A 14,688-nucleotide genomic window follows, 5' to 3' on the forward strand; every position below is an offset into this window, starting at 1 on the left:
ATGAGGACAAGTAATAAGAAAAATTATACCAATTGTAGTTACAAGTTATTATGGGCTTCATATCCACTATCCTGTGCATGGTCCTCTCAGTATCTTTCACAGCTAAGGAAGCTTAAGCCCATGGAAACTATAGCTTGACAAAGGGGCTGAGATTTTAAAGCTAAGTTTCACTTCCCCTAAGGTTTGTGGGCGCTAGGTTGGGAACAGATGTGGTTGGACTGTAAACATCCTCATGGGCCATATGAAAGAGCCCAGACACCATCCTAAGGGTAACAGAAAGCAGAATGGTTTTAAGGCGAGAGATACTTTCAGATGTGCATTTTTGCAACAACCACTCTGGCTGCTTTTGCATGTGGGGGGTGTGTGCCGTGGTGGCAGCAGGGACTACTGATGCTGAAGAGAGCCAGAGCAGAGAAACCAGATGGGAGGGAGGCTGTTGCAGGCGCTCAGGGGGAGAGATGGTGCTGGTTCTGGGCTAGAAGATAAAAAGATAAAAAGAAAACCCAGGAGACATCAAGGAGCTGGCATTTCTTGTAGACAGGATTAGAAGACGAGTATAGGGAAGAGGTATGAGTTAAGGCTAGGAGATTAAATGGTGAAGCCATCAACTGGGGTGGGAGACGCAGGCGAGAGTGAGCTGGGTGGAAGAAGAAGGGATGATGACAAGAAGGGATAATGATAGTGATGGGATGCGCTGGTTTGGGGTAGCTCAAGAACCGGGGATGCTAATTTGGGGCTCAGGGTGCGCAGAAGCCACCGGAGAAGACGCCCTTGCCAGGGAGAGTGGGGCAAGAAAGGGCAGGACCACCTGATATAACTGAGGACAGCGAAGGGTGGCAGGAGAGTAGCAGGGCACGAGGTCTCTGCGACAGGGGCGGGGAGTCACGAGGGAGCGGTCGGACAGCGCCCGGGCCCACGCACCATAAGGGAGGAGTCATTGCTGCTCATCTCGGGCCGCTCGCGGCTCCGAGTCCGGGTCTGGTGGGGCGGTGCAAAGCCGGATTCTCGAGGCAGGGTCGTGGGCACTCTACCGCGGCTGGCGGTTGAAGGCGTAACAGTCCTTGGAAACCGAGCTGCTAGCCGGTTGCTAGGAGCGTCAGTGTCAGGAGTGGGAGGAACAAAGCACCCCACGTCACAAGGCGCAGGAATCGAGCGCCGAGAGAGCGAGTCCGTGCTACTGGCGCCGGGTCGGCCCGGGTAGGCGCAGCGGGACTGGACCTGGGTGCCGAGCGGAGCCGCTGCCATGGGCCTGGGCGTCAGCGCTGAGCAGCCCGCAGGCGGCGCCGAGGGCTTCCACCTCCACGGGGTGAGTTGCCGCCGCGGCGCCGGTGACCTTGGCGGGGCGCCCGCAAACCCGCGCCCGGGCGTCCGGTCGCCGGCTGGCTGGCGACTGCGGCGGGGTCCTGGCCCGAGTGTTTCCGCCTGGGTGGCGGGCGGTGCCCCCTGCCCGGTGGGAGCCGCCAGGGAGAGGCGGCCTCGCGGTACTCCCGGACCCTGGCTAGTCTGCGGCCGCGGTCGGGCCCAGCGCCCGCCCCAAGTGCCAGCAGTGCCGGAAGCGGAGCGTTTTCCTGGTCGGGCCGCCGGGAATGGCGCTCCTCCGGGGTGAAGAATGCACCACTACCAGTCGGGACGCACTCGTGCACTTAGCACACATTTACGCTCGCCTGCCGCGGGCCGCTCTCCGTGCTGGACCTGAGAAGGGAGTCAGCCACGCCGAGGACAGTCCCAGGGGCCGGGGTAACCGAGTGGATGCAGCTGCGGAGGAGCCCGTCGGCGCGCGTCCTGCCAGTCGTAGGGTCATAAGGGCTTCCGAGGGTAGAGGACCGGTGCAAACCAGCCACGGGATAGTGGGGAGCGGGAGGGCCGGGAGAGTGCTGCAGAATCCTCGAGGAGAGCGTTTGCAGCTGGGGAGGGTCCCAGCCTTTAGATGCCGCTACATGGAGGTCTGGGCGAGCAGGCTTCCGGAAAGTGGAGACGGAGTGGGGTTCCTAGAACGGAGTGTGCTGTGAAGGTGAGGAGAGGGGCCCGCAGCCGGATGGAAATTTGTGCCTGCGGTGAGGGAAGGGCTATAATGTAGGTGAGAGGAGCTGGGGGGTCTGACCCCGGAGCGCTGCGGGGAAGAGGCATCCCTGCACCCCCCTTTCCCTAGTGAAAGGCAGCTGGATGCAGAGATGAGTGGAGACACGCAAGTTTGTCGGTTTGTGGGTTTTGAAGGTAGGGTCTGTTGCCAGCTAACCACATGAGAGGGCTAAAAGTTTCTTAACGTGAAAACCAGGCTGGCTTGGAGAACCCAGAGTTGACAGGATTTGTGCTTGGGAATGGGCTTTCTTATGGTGAGACACCAAACAGCAAGCGTGGACAGTGGAATGCATCCAGCCAGGAGCGTCTTCCAACAGGTTTGATTAAAGGCAAAGGAACTCAGGATATTGGCAAGAGGAGGGGTGGGGCGATGATGGGAGCTTCGAAGACGGGAGGGGCCTGCCTGATGGAGAAGGACAAATCGGAGAGGGACCAGGGATCAGAGGTTGTCAATCACAAAAATATAGTTTTGAGTTCCTACTCTGGCAGGCAGAATTCTAAGGCTCTAGAGATGAAGCAGTGAACAGAACAAACATGGTCCCTGTTCTCCTGGAGCTGACATTTGGATGATGGTAGGGAAAGAAGGGAAATGAAAAAATACATGGTAGGTGGTAATTACCAGTGATAAAAATAAAGCAGGTTAAGGGGATACAGAATGGTGAGTGGGTGCTATTTTTGATAGAGTGGTCAGGAAGGGCCTCTTCTCAAGTCACATTAGAACAGATGCTTCTGAAGGAAGTAAAGAGTGGACAATACAGATATTTAGGGGAATAGTAGTATTCCAGGCAGAAGGACCAGCTTGTGCAGAGGCCTGGAGGTAGGTTGTGCTTGTGTGTTTGAGGAAATGCCAGGTGAGGCTGGTGTGCTTGGGTGGTGTGGCCAGTGTGAGGAGGAGACCAGAGCAGACCATGTAGGACCTTGCCTGTTGTCTTGAAGATTTAAGATTTTATTCTGAGATGTAGAACCATCAGGAGGTTTTAAATGGAGGAGTGGCATGACCTACTTATATTTGACAACATTGAAGAACAGCTGTGCTGCGTTCTAGAAATATTGGCACCTTGCTGTGTGCCCAATACTTTGGAGAAGTCGCTGCCCTCAGCCAGCTTACAGTAGTGGCAGATGCACCAGAAAACAGCTGTTAGGAGAGGGCAGTGGTTAGGGGGAGGGCTCTGGGTTGGATTTCCTGGGGTCAAATTACTGAATTACTGAGTACTTGGTCTCATCTGTCATTTGAGGTTATTAAAAAGGTTAAATGATACATAAAACAGGTGAGGTGGTGCCATCCCCTGGCACTCAGCCAACCAGCCCTTAGTAAGTGTAAGCTGTGATCACTGTGAGTTCCATTAGGTTCCCTGATTGGGAAAGATAGGGTGGGAGCATGAGGAAAAGCAGCACTATAGGGCCGTGGGGCAGGCTGTGATGGGAGCCCCTGAGGGAGCTGGATGGCAGGCAGTGGTTTCTGCAGGGGGAGCAGTACAGTGGGCAGCCGCATAGATTATTTCAGCTGCGCAGCCATAGTGAGTGGTGATGAGGCCCCAGGTGAGAGAAGTGGAGTGTAGCCAAGCAGAGGACAAAGCCACAGGAGAGGGTGGTGGAGGTACTGGGTGGGTCAAGGAGGCCAGACCTGGGGCCTGATCCTCTGGACCTCATTCATGATGGAGAGCAGCTGACATGCAATACTGGGGAGTGGGGAGGGGAGTAGGCAGGCACCTGACGTGGAGTTATTTGGAAGTGGCCCTGATTAGGGAGGGGCACTATCCCCAAGCTGTTCCTGAATAACTGTCCTGTCCTGTGGTTTTCGAAAGATCCCCTCACCCCAAGGGTTAGAGGGCAGGGCCCAGAGCTCCCCTGCAGCGGGGCCTGGGAGCAGCTTGCCTACTGGGCCAGGCCAACTAGGGCCAGATCTGATTTCTGGGCTGCACTCACTCCCTTTGGAAGCCATGGCAGCTTCTGGAGGTGATAAGGAGGGGCTCAGTTGATGATGCTGCCAGAAGGGATCCTAATTCAGGGGCAAACTGGCCTTGATCCCAGCGGTTTGTTCTCAGCCTAGTCTTCATGAGCTCTCTTTCAGGTTGGGGAATCCAAAACTGGAGGGGCTGGTGTGTAGCAGGAGTCACAGGGCCTTTCCCATGAGGAAGCAGCAAGAGCCTAGGTCCTGTGCCCTCTGGGCTGGGTCTGGCTGCTGTCCACGCCAACAGGTCATCAAATGCCCGCAGCCAAAGGCCTGAGGGTGTGGGCCCATCTTCGGGTCTAGGGCCTTGGGACAAAGCCTGCATTGTTTAAGCCAGGCTCTGTAAATGGGGCTTTTGGGATGGATTTCTGCCACAGCCTGCAAAGCCTGGTTGTTGTGCTTTTGGAGACAGCAGTGAGGTGGGGAGTTCAGAGAGGGGCAGGGAGCACCCTGGGAATGGGAATGCTTCCTGGGGGAGGTATCCTGCACAGGCATGGAGGCTACACTATGAGGCTGGTAGGGCAGCTGAGCCACTGGGGGCTCCTCAGTCCAGAGCCAGGCTGTGGGGATTGGTACTGCCCACTCACTGGGCTCCCTGGCTCAGGCCCAGTTCTACCGCTGGGGTCTGCTTCTCTGCCAGTGGCTTTCAGTACCTGCTGGAGTGAGCCTGGGCCTCCCACCCCAGAGGCTGGGGTGCAAGCTGGGATCTGGCTGCAAGCTGCCTTTCCCACTCCTCTTTCTGGGTACAGCCCTGGGTGTATCCCTCCCGAGGCCTGCCCACTTCCACTGCACGTCAGGGCTCTCCCTTCTTGTCCATTCTAAACCTTTCTGGTAAACCCTTTTGGCTTTCCGGCCAACCCTAGACCAGCCATCTGCAGCAGCATTCCCACAGGCCTGGGCCAGCCTGTCTCCATACTGCCTCCTGGGAGCCCCTAAGGATGTCCTGGGCTATGAGCCATTTCTGAAAGCATCTGTGGATCATAATCAGGAAGAAGCCATTTTCCTAAGAGGAAAATTTATGCCCATGAAGGTAGCAAGAGGCCATGGAGTGAACCTTGAGAATGCCCAGAACAGTTCACGCCAGGCATGTGTTCTGGCTGGCACACTGGGAGTGCTGATGGTTCCTGAAATGGGGGAGAGGACTGCTTGGAGAGTCCCAGGGTTGGTGCAGTGACTGTGGCCTTTGCTGTGGGACAGGTGCAGGAGAACTCCCCAGCCCAGCAGGCGGGCCTGGAGCCCTACTTTGACTTCATCATCACCATTGGGCACTCGAGGCTGGTGAGTTCCCCAACCTGCCTCTGCTTTGCTTGCTTGTGTGTGTGTGTGTGTGTGTGTGTGTCTCCATCTGTCCCACAGGGGTCCACAGTCTACCCTTCCCTCCCTTTTTTTCGAAAGGGAGTCCCAGCCCTGTCTCCCCTTCTTCCAGGGCTGTACTCAGAGCCTGACTGGGGCCCTGCCCAATGCTCAGCTTCTGAGCTCTCTGGGGTGGACAGAGGACAGATGGCCTCTTGGAGGTGGCCACAAGGCCCAAGGGGCCTGCCTCCTGGGGCGTGAGGGATATGAGGGCCCTGGCCAAGGGGCAGCTGAGAGTGGGGCAGCACTGGAATGCTGTGGATCCGGGAGGCTTTTTGCTTGCTTTGTTTTTTCTGGCAGGCTGAGGAAAGTTTGGCAGTGCTTGGGGAAGGTGGGGGTCCCAGTGGCTGCAGGCTCAACCCTGGTCTGTGAACCTGGCCCATCCACTACCTTGGCCCATCCCCACAGTGACCCTGCTGAGGGCTGCTGCCCACTAAGGCCCTTGCCCCATCTCAGGCCCAGACTTGTCTGAGGGTCCTAGCCTGGGCATGAGGTGGCCTTGGAGTCAGCCCCACTGCCCCCACAGAACAAGGAGAATGACACCCTCAAGGCACTACTGAAAGCCAATGTGGAGAAGCCCGTGAAGCTGGAGGTGTTCAATATGAAGACCATGAGGGTGCGCGAGGTGGAGGTGGTGCCCAGCAACATGTGGGGCGGCCAGGGCCTACTGGGTGCCAGCGTGCGCTTTTGCAGCTTCCGCAGGGCCAGTGAGCAGGTGTGGCATGTGCTGGTGAGTGTGGGGTATGGCAGGGCAGGGTGTGTTGGAAGGATGAGTTTACTGGGGCAGGTCTGGGTGTGGGCAGGGTGTGAGGGTGGGACACACAGGAGTGGGGCGGGAGCCTTGGAGCAGTGGCCAGGGAAGACTGAGGGCAGGATGTGGTCTCATTCCAGTGTCCCAGAGAGGGCAGCTCATTACTACCTGAACAGTGTACGTTGCTTCCTGTTAGCCATGACTTTGGGTACTTTCTTACCTTCTATACCTAGGTTACTTAATTTGAAAGGTAGAAATACCATCTACTGGAATGGTGGTTGGACTGCTGGAGTGCTGCTGCTTTTATTATTCTGTGTGTCTCTCTGTGTGTGCGTGCACGCGCGCGTGCACACACACACACAGCCATGTGTTGCATGACAACGTTTCAGTCAACCACGGACTGCATATACAATAGTGGTCCCATAAGATTATAATACCATATTTTTGCTGTACCTGTTCTATGCCTGAATGTTTAGACACACAGATACTTAATTGTGTTACAGTTGCCTACAGTACTCAGTATAGTAACATGCTGTGCAGGTTTGTAGCCTAGGAGCAATAGGCCATAGCGTATACTCTAGGTGTGTAGTAGGCTATGTGTAGGTTAAGTTCACTCTATGATGTGTGCACAACAATGAAGTCAACTAACAATGCATTTCTCAGAATATATCCCTGTCATTAAGCAACGTGACTGTAAATATACGGTTTTTTCTGGTATATTGTTATATGATCAATTGATATCTTAATGAACCTCAGTGACCAAGCTGTCATAGATGTTAGTCTGTCCACAGACACACGTGCACACCCAACACCTGTGCCCATTGATGGTATCTACGTTCTTGAATGCTCAGTCCTGTAGCCTGGTGGAAGGAGGGTGCTCTGAACTAGAAGTTGGCTGGTTTGTTTTCTAGTCACTTATTTTTCTCACTGACTTCTTGGGAGAGCCTGGCCAAGTTTCTCAACTTTCACAGCCTGCCTTAATCTGCCCATGAGGTTAAGGGGACTGATGATGCAAATTCCTTTGCATTTCCCAGGGAGACTGGGAGATTGGGAGTGGTGGAACTTTCCAAAGGAGAAAGGAATCCTTATTTGTACCCAGTTTTGCTCATTGCCCTCACCTCCAACCCCTAGGGGTCTTTAGCCACATGCCTGCAGCAGAAGCAGCAATGTAGTGGGTGCTGCTGTAGCCAAGGTGTGCTTTTCTTCTTTTCATATATTTATTTTTCTCAGTAACCCTATCATTAGGTACTGTGTAGCTTACTTTTAATTGTGGGGAAACTGAGGCTAGGAGAGGTTCAATAATGTGTTTACAGTCATGTAGCTGGGCAGCTGGAGCCAGGAGTTGAGCCCGGGGTCAGATTCCAGAGCCTGGTGCTGAGCCTTATCATGGTACTGCCCTCTGCTGGACAGGCTGTAGACCTGGGGGAGGTAGGGGAATGGAGGGGTGAAATGAGGGAGCATGGGCTTGAAGCCCTGCTTAGGGACAGAGGACAAGTGTCCCACTCACTACCTCAAGAGGCAGTTCCCCCTGCCCTTTCCCATCCCCCAACCCTACCTCTAGTAGCACGGCCAGTGGTCTGTGGTTCTTTCACCAGGATGTGGAACCATCTTCACCTGCTGCCCTTGCCGGCCTGTGCCCCTATACAGACTATGTGGTTGGTTCGGACCAGATTCTCCAGGAGGTGAGGAACCCGCAGCTTGCCCCTCCCCAGACCCTCTGGATGTGGTGTGAAGAGAAGGGTGCTGTCCATGAGAAGTGTCTGGTTTTGTTGACGCTTTAGCCCTGGAAGCAGGCCTCAGGTGCTATGCATTTCTCACAGTCCGAGGACTTCTTTACGCTCATCGAGTCTCATGAGGGGAAGCCCTTGAAGCTGATGGTGTATAACTCCAAGTCAGACTCCTGCCGGGAGGTGACTGTAACTCCCAACGCAGCCTGGGGTGGAGAGGGCAGGTACTTCGTGGGGTTGGAGGGCTGCAGGGCCAGGCGGGTGGGGCCTGACCATTGGGCATGGACCTCAGAGTTCTATGGTGGAGATGGAGGAGGGTTGGGCCCTGGGCCCAGGGATCCTGAGCCTGACCAGTATTTCAGAAGTACCCTTTTCAGCCCCCTTATTGCTGGTAGTAGGTGGGGATAGCAAAGGTAGGGAGGGCCATGGGACAAGCCCCTGGATTGAATGTTTCTGGCCTTCGGCAGTCTGGGATGTGGCATTGGCTATGGGTATCTACACCGGATCCCAACTCAGCCCCCCAGCTACCACAAGAAGCCACCTGGTACTCCACCACCTTCTGCTCCACCACCTGGTGCCCCACCACCTGGACCCACCCCCGAGGACTCTCCTTCCCTGGAGACAGGTTCCAGGCAGAGTGACTACATGGAGGTATGTGGGGAGAATCTGCCAACTGGGAAGACAGGAGACTCTAGAGGCTGCCCTTGGGGAGCCATCAGCAACCCTCCCCAGGGGCCTGTGGGGCCTTTGTGATCTGAGAGGCCCCTCTACTTCTGGGACCCAGTGGGAGCAGGCAGGCCATGCCTGGAGCAGTGAAACTCACTTTTGGCTTTCCTGCCCCTTGGGTCTAGAAGTGAGGGTGGAGGTGAAGCACCCGTTGTCATCTTCATTTCATGAGTGGGAAACTGAGGCTCAGAGATGGGTGCTTGCTGTGAGTTGTGGCAAAATTGGACAAAGGGCTAGGCCTTCAGAGCCACAGTTGGGATGGTTGTCTGGCCAAGTCTGCAGGGAAGTGCTGGCCCTGCCTTCACAGCTGATGAGTGGGTCCTCTGAGAGCACCTTTGGGCACTGGGCTAGTGCCTGGGGTCTAGGCCAGGGAGTGTTCAAGGATGTTCTCCAGGTGTGCCTGAATTCAAGGAAGCCCCTCTCTTCTTGTGAGTCATTGATGGGGCAAAGGGAATGTGTCAGGGCCAGGTGGGCACCTGGGATTCCTTGTCTGAGTGCAAAGAGTGCTCCCTCTCAGTGCCAACACTGCAGGGAGGCCAGGCCAGGCCCCTCAGGCCTGACTTCCTATCACCAATAGAAGAAGGGGTGGCTTATTAAGGCCATTTCCTTTCTTCAGGCAGAGCAGTGCTCCTGGGACAAGTGGGGACTGGTGGTTAGGTTGGACTGCAAAATTCTTCACCTTGAGGCACTGTCCTGATTGTCCCCTACCCATTTCTTCTTTCCTAGGCCCTGCTGCAGGCACCTGGCTCCTCCATGGAGGATCCCCTTCCTGGGCCTGGGAGTCCCAGCCACAGTGCTCCGGACCCTGATGGACTTCCCCATTTCATGGAGACTCCTCTTCAGCCCCCACCTCCAGTGCAGCGAGTCATGGACCCAGGTACTGGGCAGGCCCTGGAGAGGAGTGGGCCCCAGGCTTGGGGCTGGACTTTGGCAGCTATGTCAAAACTTTCCCCAGGCCCTGCTGACCCCTCATATCTCATGTACACCAAGATATTTAATAGTTGCATATCATCCAATCTAGTGTACAGATGGGGAGTCTGTAGTCCAGAGAAGAGAGGTGGCTTCCTTCAGGTCACACAGCAAATTGGAGACAGAGCAGAGTCTAGGTCCACTGCCACTGTGCTATTCCCATGATGACCAACTCCAGGCCCCTTTCTTTCCTCAGAAACAGGCAGTGTGGGAACCTCTTTGAGGTCGGGTGAGGGGTATCACCAGGGACTGAGGAGATTACAGTCTCACAGGCTGGGCCAGATGCCCTAGGCAAGGTGAGCCCAGGGTGCTGCTTTCCAGCAGTCAGGGTTTCATGCTGGCAAAGAACTGCACCACCCTCCCCTAGGCTTCCTGGACGTGTCGGGAATTTCCCTCTTGGACAACAGCAATGACAGTGTGTGGCCCAGCCTGCCCTCTTCCACAGAACTGACCACCACAGCTGTGTCAACCTCAGGGCCAGAGGACATCTGCTCCAGCATCAGTTCTCATGAGCGGGGTGGTGAGTGGCCATCACCTTCCGAAGTCCTCTGGGAAGGACCCCGGGTTGTTGGGAAGGCTGCCCTCAATTCCTCAGCTGGGCAGAAGCGGGCCATTGGGTTGATACAGCCACACCAAGGCATTTGTACACTCCATCTCCAATCCCCCATCAAACCTGGAGTGGCAATGGGGGGCGGTCAGTGGGGTTACTGGCCCTATACACCATGGCCCTAGGTTCTTGCAGGCCTCCTCAGCCTGATCTTCTGTGTTGCAGGTGAGGCTACATGGTCTGGGTCAGAGTTTGAGGTCTCCTTCCTGGACAGCCCAGGTGCCCAAGCCCAGGTGGACCACCTGCCTCAGCTGACTCTTCCTGACAGTCTCACCTCTGCAGCCTCACCAGAAGATGGGCTGTCCGCCGAGCTGCTTGAAGCTCAGGCTGAGGAGGAACCAGCAAGCACAGAGGGCCTAGACATTGGGACGGAGGCTGAGGGGCTGGCCAGCCAGGCCCAGATCTCTACCACAGAATAACACCCTGGGCTGTGACAAGGCCCCTGATGACATTTCATGAGGCCCAGATGTGGGCAGGTAGCCTGGGCTGCACTATGCGGTCAGCTCCATGCTGATCCTAGCCCTGTGCCTGATCCCAGCCCTGTGTGTTCAGCTTTCTAGGCTGTAGCTCCAAGTGATGTGCAGGGACTTCTGCTGGCAGGGGGCTTCTGTGTCCACTCAGACTCTACTTCTAGTGTCCAAGAGGTAACCTCCCAGCATTTATCCTGCCTGATAGTCCTGGCTTTGGGGGTTTCAAACAAGTCTTTCTGGGGTAGTAGAGGGCTGGGAGCAGCACCCCAAATTGTTTTATAGGAGCTGGGGTAGGAGAGGAAGGATTCTTTGCTGCTTCGGTGGGGCCTGAGGCCTCAGTGGGTGGTTAGAGGGGGCCATGGGCCTTGTGGGAGGACATCTTTTGGCCATGTACCCTCAGGTCCAGTACTTGGTCCTGCTCTGGTCACTGGGGCTGCCCAGGAGGCAGCAGGTTCTGGTCATAATCCAATGTGAAGATGAGGTGAGAAAGGAAGGGGTTGCTGTCCAGTGTTGGCCTGTCGCTTTGATTCTTCCTGCACAGCTCAGCCCAACCCATCTGTACTGGAAGGGACCCTGGAGCCCTGGGACCACCCCCTTTCAAGTCCCAAACACTGAGTCCTCTGTCATGTGTCCTTTTCCCTAGGCTACAGTACTACACTTGGCTCAGGCTGGTCACCATGCTAGTCACAGGAGGGAGAGAGAGGCAGTGTACTTGCCCCCCTCTCCTGGAGGGAGGTGGGTTGGAAATTCTAGGCCCTTCAGCAGAGACCCATTTGTGCCTAGACCACAATATTTCTTCTTTCTCAGGGCCTACATGCCACAGACCTGTATCCCCAGTGGCAACTCCTGTTAGCTCCCAAACTTAAAACAGTGATCTCTTCTAAATATACAAGGCATCTACCTAGCCCCAATAGTGAATAAAAGTCACAAATTTAAGTTCAACACCCTAAGCAATTTCTCAAAGCCAGTCTACCTGACTAGGTCTATCCCCACACGGTTCCCAACCCCAAGGGGGAATTAGTGGAATAGATTAAGAGTAGGTAAAGACCCTTTTGTTCTTTTCTGTTGTAGGGCAGGAAGCTGTTCTCCCCACCCCAGGTGCCTTTGGAGGTTAAGGTTAGGTTAGGCCCTGCACTCCATCTGGGGACGGCCCCTCATCACCTGAAGTCCTCTGCTGTGTTGACCCTCACTTCCCACACTGCTAATTACTATGAAAGCTGCCTCTGGCCTCGTCTTCTAGCCTGTGCCTAGTTGAAAGTCTCACCCTTACAGGATCATTTGTAATCCTGGTGTACATGCAGGGAACTCAAGCTGTGTCAGGTATGCAGGATGAGGAATGTCTGCTCTGGGGGGCACAGACCAACTATATGGAGGGAGGGTCCCAAATCAGCAAACCCTTCATTTAAAGCAAACCCTTGTCAAGCCTACCAGAGCAGCTGATACATGCATAACAGTGAGGCACTGTGTCCTGGATCGTCTGGGAGCCCAATGTCAAGTCTGCAGGAATGCAGGAAGTACAACAGAATCGCCACAGGACTGTTCTGGGGCCAGCTTCCCTTAACTCTGTAGCCTGGCAGTCTGACCTAAAGTTGCCCTCACCCGAAGGTTCTGGCCCTTCCCTCCCTCACTTTTACTTTCCCTTCCCCCATAAGTTGGAGGATAAAATGGTTATCAATGCTAATATTTCCAGGGAGAACATGAAACCAGAGGTTTCTTTCTCTGTAATCTGCTATGAAAGAAAATAACAAATGAAAATAAATGTGTACTACACTTTGAAATATTTTAACTAAAGCCTTTATTCTATACAACTGTGAAATACAGATTTTTACCCTTTTGGCATTGCAGACTGTCAAATTTTCTGGAAACTGTATTACGGTTTGACTGGAGGGAAAGAAATACAATCATGCTGGGGGTCAGATCTATGACAGGAGGGGAATGCAGCCACCCAAGGCTTAGCACACAGGGCAAAATGACCCAGCAAAACCCATTTTTTTGCTCAAAGGCCCCTTGGGCAAACACAACTGAGGGCTGGTAAATAATTTTTTTTTTTTTTGCCATTAATTCACAACTATTGCTAAAAAATGTGCACCAAAAGCGCACTGTTGTATCCAACAGATAGAAAGGACTTTTAAAAAAAAGAAGCTGGTTGCTCTCTGAAGAAGGGAGAAAGACCATTTCAACTTATTAGAAATGTGGCCACGTCTTTGCTCACTTCTTCGAAGTGCAGGTGGCAATGGCCTGTCCAGTTTCCAAAGGAAGCTGACTAGCAGTGAGGGAACCCTGTCTCTGCAGTTGTGCGATCAGAGTATCTTAAATAGTAAGGTATGGACTTAGGCCCATCAGCTGCCCCCAGCCGAACCTGTGAAGATGTAGAAAAGAAAAAACATTCCCTGCCTCCCTCCTTAGTCCCTGCTATGGTGGAGGCAGGCCACACACAAGCTAGGGAGGCAACTGGACTGGAATCAACTGCCCTCTGAAGGCACTTGTGCTTCTGGCTTCATACAGGAGGCTTGTCTTACAGTTTTATGGGGGTGGACCATTGATTTACTCTGAATACAAATGACCTTGGGGAGAATCCAAAGTATTTTCTGCCAAAAGTAGAAGTGTTTATCCCCAATAAGTTACATTCTATACAAGATCCAAATGATTCTATGAAACTGTTAGATTGTTAGAACAGTGAAAAGATCTGGATACAGGTACAACAAAAACCTGCATATAAAACTTTGGAAAAACAAATATGTATACTTCCAGGATATGAATATCAAATTAACTCACTATGATCTCCCTTTATTCTGACACCATAAATTTTAGGTAACATTTGAATGAAACTGAAATTTCATCATGGTCTTAAGTTTTGATGGTGTCATGCTGCTCATCCAGAGCAAGAACCTGTGGTCTCAGCTCGCTTTGTGTAAATAAAACTGGACACAGTGGAGGAAGGAGTGAAATGGCTGCACCTCCCTGGGGCTGCCACAAAGCCAGGACATCATGGGAGGTGGCAGCATCGCTAGGCACGGGCTGCACAAACTCTGGCCCAGCAGTCCAAGTGCTATGATCCAGCACCTGGAATTTCAACAGATCTTCCTACAAGAACACATCTGAGATGCAATATTAAAAACAAGCCCAACATTAATCCTTTATTATGAAATGGGCTGGTTCTCAAATTGTACAACAGCAAATTCCCATTAAAAATAACTGTCTTAAACGGTGAAAACAATTTGATTTTTTTATATGACAAACTTGGAAAAAGCCTTCATATCTATTGCATGAATGGAATGTACTCTTTTAGAAAAGCTACAGAGTGTGTGGGTTTGAAGTTGAAACAGACAGTTGTGGCCCGACCGAGGTGTCTCTAACAAGTGTTAACGGACAGATAAGGTCCTTTGAAACAAAAAGAGGAAGCAAAGTCTGCACTGGCCTGTTGTCAGTCTTCTGTACATCTTGAAAGGCATAGTCTGCTTGGGGCTCTTCTGCTCTTGCACTCTGCTTCCCTGGGGACAGCTTAATCTACACATGGAGACTGGTTTCTATATTACATCTCGATTAGTCACTTCAATTGAAAGATAATCTCGGTCCATACCAAATCAGCCGTTAGAAGTCTTGCTCCCGTTGGGGCTCAGTGGGCTTCCTAGGACTACTCTTGGGGCCATAGAGGAAGGTCGTAAATGAATACCCAGGAGCATTAGCCCACCCTTCACGTGGACTTCTGACGGTAATGGAGGGTGAGGTCTCCACCACTCTTCCATATGAAGTGTTTCACTGTTCGAAGGTCCATATTTGGATCCAAAACCTGAATAGCCAAAATTAAATTTAAAAATTTCAAAGTCTCTAATATCTAAAACCTTTATCATTAACTCAGGGACTCTCATCAGGTGATCCAGCTTGCTCACTCCTCCCCTATGCCTGGTATCCAATTCTTACTGTCACAGCTTCCATGCATGCGGGAATGAAATTGGGCTTAGTGAGATGTACATCTTTTGTGACTATGCCAGAAACACCAGGCCATCTTTCAGCCATTCCTCTGAGGATATGTTTTGAGTGCATCTTGATTTGAA

The 14,688-nt window shown here is 53.1% G+C and overlaps 3 protein-coding genes across 23 annotated transcripts in view; 1 reads left to right on the forward strand and 2 right to left on the reverse strand.

The window, feature by feature from the left end:
* Positions 1–1,245, reverse strand: part of TTC21A (tetratricopeptide repeat domain 21A) — a 31,285-nt gene extending 30,040 nt beyond the window's left edge. For 5 of the 6 annotated variants that reach the window (XM_058442007.1, XM_032162020.2, XM_058442006.1 and 2 more), the window contains exon 1: positions 922–1,245. In XM_058442007.1, the coding sequence (XP_058297990.1) occupies positions 922–1,245 (324 nt within the window). The remainder of the gene's footprint in view (positions 1–921) is intronic. The other variant, XM_058442008.1, reaches the window with a different exon arrangement.
* GORASP1 (golgi reassembly stacking protein 1) lies at positions 1,180–12,114 on the forward strand. 11 transcript variants are annotated; one of them, XM_058442014.1, is made up of 10 exons: positions 1,405–1,737; positions 5,228–5,308; positions 5,684–5,714; positions 5,910–6,113; positions 7,730–7,816; positions 7,955–8,085; positions 8,329–8,512; positions 9,314–9,464; positions 9,924–10,076; positions 10,329–12,114. In XM_058442014.1, exons 4-10 carry the CDS (start codon positions 5,985–5,987, stop codon positions 10,580–10,582), a joined length of 1,089 nt encoding a protein of 362 aa, XP_058297997.1. In that variant the 5' UTR covers positions 1,405–1,737; positions 5,228–5,308; positions 5,684–5,714; positions 5,910–5,984; the 3' UTR covers positions 10,583–12,114. The 11 variants fall into 11 exon arrangements, with proteins under 11 accessions (XP_032017919.1, XP_032017922.1, XP_032017924.1 ...); XM_032162028.2 differs by lacking the exons at positions 1,405–1,737; positions 5,684–5,714 and adding an exon at positions 1,180–1,306; XM_032162031.2 differs by lacking the exons at positions 1,405–1,737; positions 5,684–5,714 and adding an exon at positions 1,180–1,306 and having other exon boundaries at positions 7,955–8,044; positions 8,378–8,512.
* Positions 12,115–12,404: 290 nt separating this feature from the next.
* The window catches only part of WDR48 (WD repeat domain 48), a 44,041-nt gene continuing 41,757 nt past the window's right edge, over positions 12,405–14,688 (reverse strand). For 4 of the 6 annotated variants that reach the window (XM_032162023.2, XM_032162022.2, XM_032162024.2 and 1 more), the window contains one exon: positions 12,405–14,423. In XM_032162023.2, coding sequence (XP_032017914.1) covers positions 14,328–14,423 — 96 coding nt within the window. In that variant the 3' untranslated portion in view covers positions 12,405–14,327. The remainder of the gene's footprint in view (positions 14,424–14,688) is intronic. The other 2 variants (XR_004249374.2, XR_004249373.2) reach the window with 1 other exon arrangement.

This window comes from Hylobates moloch, unplaced genomic scaffold (genome assembly GCF_009828535.3).
Source record: "Hylobates moloch isolate HMO894 unplaced genomic scaffold, HMol_V3 SCAFFOLD_8, whole genome shotgun sequence".
In the NCBI taxonomy this organism is placed as follows: Eukaryota; Metazoa; Chordata; class Mammalia; order Primates; family Hylobatidae; genus Hylobates; species Hylobates moloch.

What these genes read in the sequence shown, in the direction of transcription:
- GORASP1 (XM_032162025.2), top strand. Translation starts at nt 1,928, where the DNA reads ATGCCGCTACATGGAGGTCTGGGCGAGCAGGCTTCCGGAAAGTGGAGA. An exon ending in AGCAGGTGTGGCATGTGCTG is followed by an intron (nt 6,114 to 7,729) that starts GTGAGTGTGGGG and finishes TTCTTTCACCAG; the next exon opens with GATGTGGAACCATCTTCACC. An exon ending in CAGTTCTCATGAGCGGGGTG is followed by an intron (nt 10,077 to 10,328) that starts GTGAGTGGCCAT and finishes TCTGTGTTGCAG; the next exon opens with GTGAGGCTACATGGTCTGGG.